Source organism: Triticum aestivum, chromosome 6B (genome assembly GCF_018294505.1).
Source record: "Triticum aestivum cultivar Chinese Spring chromosome 6B, IWGSC CS RefSeq v2.1, whole genome shotgun sequence".
Lineage (NCBI taxonomy): Eukaryota > Viridiplantae > Streptophyta > Magnoliopsida > Poales > Poaceae > Triticum > Triticum aestivum.
Genome location: NC_057810.1, coordinates 73,460,996 through 73,469,739, shown reverse-complemented (window position 1 = coordinate 73,469,739; position 8,744 = coordinate 73,460,996). Strand labels below are relative to the sequence as shown.

At 39.4% G+C, this 8,744-nt stretch overlaps 1 protein-coding gene across 1 annotated transcript; it reads left to right on the top strand.

The window, feature by feature from the left end:
• The first annotated feature begins 3,408 nt into the window (after window positions 1-3,408).
• LOC123135867 (rhodanese-like domain-containing protein 7) lies at window positions 3,409-6,927 on the top strand. The gene is made up of 5 exons (XM_044555104.1): window positions 3,409-3,761; window positions 4,908-5,159; window positions 5,440-5,538; window positions 5,621-5,914; window positions 6,228-6,927. Exons 1-5 carry the CDS (start codon window positions 3,435-3,437, stop codon window positions 6,606-6,608), a joined length of 1,353 nt encoding a protein of 450 aa, XP_044411039.1. The 5' UTR covers window positions 3,409-3,434; the 3' UTR covers window positions 6,609-6,927.
• The last annotated feature ends 1,817 nt before the right edge of the window (window positions 6,928-8,744 follow it).

Genomic DNA, 8,744 nt, shown 5'->3' with positions numbered 1-8,744 from the left:
ACTCACGTCGACTCGTTGTCATGTCGACTTGTCGACCGTGAATCTAGACTAGTCACGACTAGTTTAGAGTCGCACCCCCAAGCGACTCATCGACTCATCGACTCGAAAACCTTGGTCCGATGGTGGTGACTTAAAAAAATCCTAATGCGGCCGCATACACAAGCTCTGCAGGTTCCTATCTACACTCACTCGCTCGGGAACGACGGAAGAGCCCACGAGGTCGGCTGATAGATAGACCATTGTGTGAGTTGTTTGTCTAATGATGTAGTTATTGTATTGGTGCACTATGACATATACACCTACATCTAGACGGTTCAACTCGGATCAATGCAGTTTAAGAAACTCCCTGAATATATTGTTTTGAAAATTCATATTACCAATTCATGAATTTTTGTATTATACAATACATTTTTTTTGAGCAAGAGTATTATACAATACATGAGGTGGCTGAATCTGCTTATATAGTTGGGCTGGTTCCACATGTGGGTTGCGTTGGCCAGGCACGACAAGTGTAATCCCTCTGCTCCTAAATATAAGTCTTTTTAGATATTTCAATATAAAGTACATACAAAGGAAAATGAGTGAATCTACACTCTAAACTACGTCTATATACATTTGTATGTAGTCTATATTGAAATATCTAAAAACACCTATATTTAGAAACAGAGGGAGTATATAGCAATATTTTTACATGAACAAAAAAATTGTACACTATTTAAAAAAAAATCACGTGTTTGAAAAATATGTCCGCGTTCTTTTGAATGTTTATGCAATGCAAAAAATGTTTCATGCCATTAAAATAGTTCACCATGCATTTGACAAATGTTCAACATATATTTGAAATAATGCTTGAAACATGTATTTAAAAAATACACATCAAATATTTGAATAGTTTTCCCATGTGTATAAAAAAATGCTCCACAAGTATATAAATATTGTACAATGTGTTGAAAAGTTAGGCATGCATTGAAAAAGGACCATAAAAATGTGGCACGAACACATGGCAACTCGAAACATTTTTGATGACAAATTTAGAGACGCAAGGATAGCCACTTTAGTTGTCAAGCATGGCAACTTTTTTTTGGACGGCAAGTTTTAATTTTGTTTTTCTTTTCAGATGGCAACTTTAGTTGTAAAAAATATCAGGACGGAATTCCTTCATGCCACACATGTGACACTTATCATTTGCCTGGAAAAAGGGAAAACCTAAAGAAAATCAATGAAGAAACACAGAAAACCAAAGAAAAACCGAGGAAACGCACCATAGAAACAAACTGAAAACCAAATTGTCAAACTGGGAGGAAAGCCAGAGGAAACGGAAAACCCTATTCACCTCTCAATGCGGCGAAGTGTCGGGGATTCGCACAGGGCAAGCATGCTTGGGACAGGAGATGGGCCGGCCCAGTTCGAGCTTTCACAGTACGCCCAAATCTGAACCCAGTTCTTTCCTGTGTATTCTGTTTTTTCCGTTCTTCCTCTTCTTTTTCTGTTTCTCTTTTTCTTTTTCCTTTGTTTTATAGTTTTTCTTTTTCTTTTTTCTTCTTCTTTTCGTTTTTAGTTATTTCTGTTTCTTTTTTCTTTTTTCGATTTTCCTGTTTTTTTTCTTTCTTTGGTTTTTTATATATTTTTCATTTCCTTTTTTTCTTTTTTTATCAAAATAATTTCAAAATATTCAAATTTTGTTCGTGTTTTCATAAAATGTTGAGGTTTCAAAAGAAGTTCTCAAGATTCAAACATTGTTCTCGTTACACAAATAGTTGAAAAGTTTCGAAATGCAGAAATGTACGGATTTCAATTTTTTGTTCCCATTTTCCTAAAATGTTCGCGCTTCCAAATTTGTTTGATATTTTTCAAAAAAAATATCCATTTCAAAATTTGTTCTCAAGATTAAAAAAAATGTTCGTGCTTTAAAAATATGTTCACGCTTCCAAATTTGCTCGGGATTTTTCAAAATTGTTCTCAGTTTTAAAATTAGTTCTCAAGATTAAAAAATGTTCGTGCTTTAAAAAATTGTTCGCGCTCCCAAATTTGTTCTTCGTTTCAAAATTTGTTCTTAAAATTCAAAAAAAGTTTGTGCTTCCAAAGTTGTTCTCCGTTTCAAAATTTGTTCTCGAGATTCAAAAAAATGTTCGTGCTTCCAAATTTGTTCCCCGTTTCAGAAAATGTTTGTCATTTTAAAAATTGTTTACAATTTTTCTTGTTTCTCGAAAATCTCCTGAAATTTTAAAAATTGGGTGTAATTCTAATTCTTTTTATGTAATTCAAAAACTATTTCGAAATCTGAAATTTTTCAAAAAATTGTTCGTTTTTGAGCATCAGTACAGACATAAGCGCTCATATACACCCGCATTCGTGTTTCCTAAAATGTGTGCAACAATTGAAAAATATGTACGCTACAGCAGATATGATCCTGCAAATCTGTACGTTATACTATCATAGTATATTAAAAGTGGTGCGCGCAGGTACTTACCACGAACAATCATCACCATCATGTGGTCTATATGGAGCTCTCGCAACAGGTGGACGCACGATGGAGATAAGTATGACCCGGTGAAGTCGATCAGATTCACCAGAGAGGCGCTGGCCTTGCTCGACGTTCCCAAACAACAAGCTACTATATTACCGGGCCATGGCTGGAGGCCACCTGAACTAGGCCAGGTAAAAATCAACACAGATGCCGCCGTTCGACATCTGGAAGGACTGAGCGGAGCAGGAGGAGTTGCGCGCTCGAAAGATGCGCTTCTAGGCGTATGGTGTAAACCCTTGCAGGGGGTCACTGATCCGATGATTGCTGAGGCACTAGCTTTGCGGGATGGCGTAATCTTTGCAGATCTACGGGGCTATGTTCAAGTGATCATGGAAACCGATTGTCTGGAGATCGTTAAACTCTGGAACACTCGCCTCAATAGCCGCTCTGTTGTGGCACCAGTTTTCTTCGAAATTGAGGAGCTTTCTGCTAGTTTTCATTCTTTTGTAATATCTCATGTAAGCAGATCAGCTAACGGTTCAGCACACCTCTGTGCGCAATGGGCATGTAATGTGTCTGTAACCGAAAGCTGGATCTCTGAAACTCCAAGTTTTCTGGTTAGCAGCCTCTTGGCTGACTGTCCAGCAAACACTTTTATTTGAATAAAGCTCAAAGTTCTCTGCAAAAAGAAAAAAAAGGTACTTACCACGAACTCCCAGTTGGTGTGGTGGCTAGCATCTCGCGTAATCAACTGTCTGGCGTAAGTTCGATCCCTGCAACGAGCGGCGCATTTTCGACTTTGCGACTGGGCCAGGCCACTAAGGGAGCGCTATCTTCCACGTCGCGGCAAGCGTGAGGAAATAACATCGTGGCCCAAAAGCCCATCACGAAAGATAAACACAGGACGAGGCTAATCTCCGCTGCAAATTCCGCCCCAACCCAACCCAACCCAAACCCGACAGGCCGGATGCTGCCCTCCCCACCACTTTCTGTCGCCCGCCGCGCCGCCACGGCCGCCGCCCACCACCTCCTCCCTTCCATCAGCTCGCTCATCCTCGACCCGCCCGCCCCCACCCCCGCCGTCTCCCGCCGTCGCGTCCGCCTCATGCCGCTCAGGAACAGCGCTCCGCTCGTCTCCCTGCCGCCGCACGGGAGGAGCTTCGCGGTGGCCGCGGGGAATGGAGGCGCAGAAGGCGAGGCTCCGGCGCTGGTGGTGGTCTCCTTCTACCGGTTCGCCGACTTCCCCGACCACGCCGACCTGCGGCGGCCGCTCAAGGAGCTCTGCGAGGAGCTGGTGAGCGCGCACAGATATCATCCTTTTTTTTTTGGTCACTTTGCGTCGATGGCCATCGCTTGTGTGACCTAACGAGATAGTACAACATTAGAATTGAACTGGTGGGCAATGTTGTAAAACCTCGAGCCAACCTGCCAGGGAAGACTAGCAAAATGGCACGGATTGTATTTTGTCAGCTTTTGTGCTATGTTACATCCCTATTTGGTTGCGTGATATAATGTGTTCGACTAAATGTTTGATGCATTCATGTAATGAACTTTGTATGTTGAGTAAGGTCAATAGACCGTGGAGCTTAGTAAGTTCTTTCCTTGAACTGAAAAATAGCTAAGTTCTTCAGATATGCAAAAGGATTGTATAGTGCATATGTATGGCAATTTTGGGCTAGATACTGCATTGTACTGCCTCCGTCTCAAAATACAAGACGTTTTTGTGTAGGCTAGTTTAGCTTACAAAAAGTCTTATATTTTGAGATGGAGATAGTATTATTTTTGTACACCTATTGCAAAATGCGGATAGATATAGCAATACCAAATGCGAGTAATACGTATGTGAAAAACTACCCAAACTTGTAACAAAGAAAGTACAATATGTTATTGACAGATTTGTCTTGTGGGGAGCTTCAGTTAACTCTTCTTTATATTTTTTATGGCTTAAGCTCATTTCTTGTTGTTGATGCAGGTTACACTAAGATATTCATTTCGTGAGCATCTATTTTAACTGCTAACCTTCTATATATATTTAGTTTTTTTTAACTCTTTGGTACCTGTTACTGTTTTGTTACATTAAGGTGTTCAGTTATGTACTTGATTTATTTAATCTATTAGATGAAGCTTTGGTAACTAGAACAATAGTGATATGATATGAGATAATTATTTCCAAATTTATGGATGACCTGATAAATTTGATTATTTTCTTATGTAAAGTTACAAAGTATGTGTGGTCTAATGGTTGTATTCTGTGTTATCCTCTTTTACAACTTCGAAATATTAAGTGGTAATGAGTACTGTAACTTGGTGTTCATATTGTGTAGAAATTGCTTTTATATGCTACTCCTTGGTGTTCATAATGAGTACCCTTGGAGTATTTATTTATCAATGTTTCTGTGAAACTGTGCACTCACATGGTTGGTTGGCTGATGCTGTTCAGCGTGTTTCAGGTGGCATTATTCTTGCACCAGAAGGAATCAATGGTAGTTTATGTGGAACACCAGAAGCTGTGGAGAAAGTTTTGAACTTTATTCAAACAGACAATCGCTTAAAAGGATTGAGGGTGATCCAGACACCTGTTACTCCAGAGGATGAGGCTATCCATCATGGACATACCAGCCATTCTCCTGTTGGTCCTGGAGAAGATGCCCCATTCCGATGGGATCATGTCCGTGTGAAATTGAAAAAGGAGGTTGGTTAGTTTGCTTGCATAATACTCCCTCTGTCCCAAAATTCTTGTCTTAGATTTGTCTACATATGGATGTATCTATTCACAAAAATGTGAATAGATACATCTGTATGTAGATAAATCTAAGACAAGAATTTTGGGATGTGAATAGATACATCAGTATGTAGACAAATCTAAGACAAGAATTTTGGGACGGAGGGAGTAGTAAATATTACTGGTTGTTTGACTGAATACCTGAGTATTTGGTGATGCTGATTATTATGTTTTATTGACTATTCCTCAGATAGTGAGTTTTGGAGACCCTGGTGTGATGCCAACTAAAAGGGTTGGCAAGTATATAAAGCCAAAAGATTGGAATTCGTTGATAAGCGATCCAGACACCGTTAGTCTTTCATTCATCTCAGAATTTATTTTGTCTAGTTCCCTGCCATCTGCCTGATGCATTCACACTATCCATGTGGCAGGTTGTCATTGATGTGCGCAACATGTATGAGATACGCATAGGAAAATTCAAGAGGGCTGTTGATCCATGCACGGAATCATTTAGAGAATTCCCATCTTGGGTGGATAATCAATTCCAGTTGGCTGAATCTGACAGTCACCAGTCATCAGTAAATGGTAACACTCTAACTGAAGGAGCGGAAGAGGATCTGAATTCTAGTGGACCCAAAGAGCTACCACGAGTTGCTATGTATTGCACTGGTGGTATTAGATGTGAGAAGGCATCGAGCTTTCTCCTCGACAAGGGATTTAAAGAGGTATGCCAGGAGGGCTTTCTCTGCTTATCTTCTGCTGACTATCCTCATGAAGCATCTCCTTTTGATTTAAAAATAAAATTATATACAAATTTGAATTTGTCCTGAGGTTGACTATTGCATCTTGTGTGCAGTTAAACTGGTAATGTATGTTGTACCATCAAAGCACTAGGTTATGTGGGGTTATGTGGTGCACATAGTGGATAAGTTCTGTTATAGAAACCAATTAATATATGGTAGCTTTTTACGCCGTCAACTTCTTAGCATATCTTATAGTTGCAACCCTAATGGGAGGTTTCATATCTGTACATGCCAGGTTTACCATCTGGAGGGTGGGATATTAAAGTACCTAGAGGAAATCCCGGAAGCTGAAAGCTTGTGGGAAGGTGAATGCTTCGTGTTTGACAAGCGTGTTTCAGTGGAGCATGGGTTAGCTCAAGGAACCCACAAGCTTTGCTATGGATGTAAGCAACCAGTTAGTGACGAAGACATGGAATCTCCTAAATGGGAGTATGGTGTATCATGCCCATACTGCTTTTCCACGAGATCTGAGGAAGAAAAGGAAAGGGCAAGGGCTCGGCACCGGCAGTTTAAGACATGGGGAGTTATTGGTGGTCCTGATAAAGGCAGGAGTCCAAAAAGGCTCGAAGCTAGCGATGGAGTTAAGGAGGACAAACAGCCACGCAACTTAATATAACTTCAACTGGTGATTGTATTTTGTTCTATTAGTACTTCTGGATTGTTGAAATGCCCTCGACAAAAGTAAGACTATCAATCTGTAGTGCTTTTGTCTGGCTACTTTGATCGGGTTTCACAAGTTACTTCTTGGTCTCCGATCTAGACTGCAGGTACATCACTGTCACTAGTGCCTTACTCAAGCTTAGAACTTTGTTTATAGGGGGCTGATGTTTGTACTCCATCTATCCGTAAATTGTAACATTGGCTACTCGTACTAGCTTATGAGCTGCAGCAGTCCCTTGAATATTTGTGGTGCAAAACACAGATCCTTGGACCTAGCTTCTCGCAGTCTGTTTATGTATGATGATGGGGCCAGTACCCAAATGGTGTTATTCCTGTTTGAGCGGGAGGTTTTTTGGTTGGACTTCAGTGCAGATTTATACTGCTGGTTGTTCTGAACAATGCTTATTTCTAGGCTGTCTGAAACTGCTATTTGCATTTGATTTGCTATCTTTGTTTCCTGGAGAGGCGTGGTGTGTTTATTTGGTTCATGTACAGTACATGGAGTAGATTTGTGCTGTCGATCAAAATGATGTTGATACATGTGCATATGAACTGCATCGTACTTGCACAGTTCAGTGAAACAACAAATGTTTGTTGTCGCGTAGTGAATTAGCTCCCGGGGTGCTTAGGGCTCATTCAGTTTACAGAAATTTCAAATCGAAGTAATAGGAAAAGTAAGGTACTCCCTCCGTCATAGCTTGAAAAACGTTCTTATATTATGGGACGGAGGGAGTATTTGTCTGCCCTGTTCACTCCAATCCTTAGATTTTTTTTATGAGGTCACATAATGGCAAGAATCCTTAGGAATTAGGCCAATGTGGACGGTTTGAATACAATGCTAAACAAATCTTGGAACGTCATTCTTATAAAACAAATGGCATACATAGAAAAAGGTCGTAATGTTTAAAATCCTGTAGGAAAAAACACCAAGTTAAAACTTTTTTTAGAGAACTTCTACCCTTTATTAAACAGAATCAAACAGTTGTGGAATGCCAACGCTTAATGGTGGATTTACAAAACAGACCTGTCTGTGCTAGAAATTGAACTCGTAACTAGTCTAACGAGCTTCCATATTTGAACTCCTCTTATAATGATTGAAACTTGCATAATTTAATTTCTTTGCCCAAGCTTCAAGCTGATCTGTGGCTGCAGCATAAGAATGCCGTAGGTTTCATGTGCAAAGTACTTCCTCTCTAGTGAGCTCTTATATTTCTTTACGGAGGAAGTATTAATCATTGACCAATTCCTATTTGGCGCTTCAGGCACTACTTATAGGCATTTTTGCAGATGGCGTGTACCCCTAGCACACATACGTAGGAACTGGGATGGCCAGTTTATGTTTTTTTCTTCCCGTTTACACTGCATATGTATCGCGCGTGCTGCACGTGTATTGCGATTTTTGGAAGCTTCTAGATGCTTCCTAGACTAGTTTTCTTCCAGTTTCTTTTGTTTTCTTTTTCGTTTTCCTTTCTTTTTTTTCCCTTTCTCCTTTTCTTTTGTTTTTTCATTCTTGTCAATTTTTTGTAAAATCTGTGAATTTTTCTAGATTCAAGATTTTCTTAAAATTTCGCATTTTTTTCAAGATGATTTTTTTGTAATTTATGAACTTTATCAAATTCGTGAATATTTTCTAAAATTTCTGACATTTCTAATGTGTGATTTTTTTAGAATTTCATACACTTTTTCCAAACTGATGAACCTTTTGAAATTCATGGAGTTTTAAAATTTTGTGAATATTTTTCAAATTCATTAACTTTTTCTAATGCGTGAACTTTTTTCCAATTTCACGAACTTATATTCTATTCACATTTTTTTTTCAAATTTGTAACATTTTTTCATTTATTGAAAAGGCAATGGCTAGTGCATCAAAGGGTTAGTAGTCAAGGTCAAGGGACGACGGAGTGAAGCAACCCATCGAGCAAGCTTTTTCTAAAGCACATGTAACTTTATTGATGCTCATAACAATTACAGGTACACTGGTTTGGACCTAAGATCCAAAAAAATACAAAGTAACTCCTATGACTAAGAATTACAATGAAATCTTTTAAAAACGCCTTCTTGACGGTGTCAATCTCTGCTGGAACTAGCAGTA

What these genes read in the sequence shown, in the direction of transcription:
- LOC123135867 (XM_044555104.1), top strand. Translation starts at nt 3,435, where the DNA reads ATGCTGCCCTCCCCACCACTTTCTGTCGCCCGCCGCGCCGCCACGGCC. An exon ending in AGGAGCTCTGCGAGGAGCTG is followed by an intron (nt 3,762 to 4,907) that starts GTGAGCGCGCAC and finishes GATGCTGTTCAG; the next exon opens with CGTGTTTCAGGTGGCATTAT. An exon ending in TCGACAAGGGATTTAAAGAG is followed by an intron (nt 5,915 to 6,227) that starts GTATGCCAGGAG and finishes TGTACATGCCAG; the next exon opens with GTTTACCATCTGGAGGGTGG.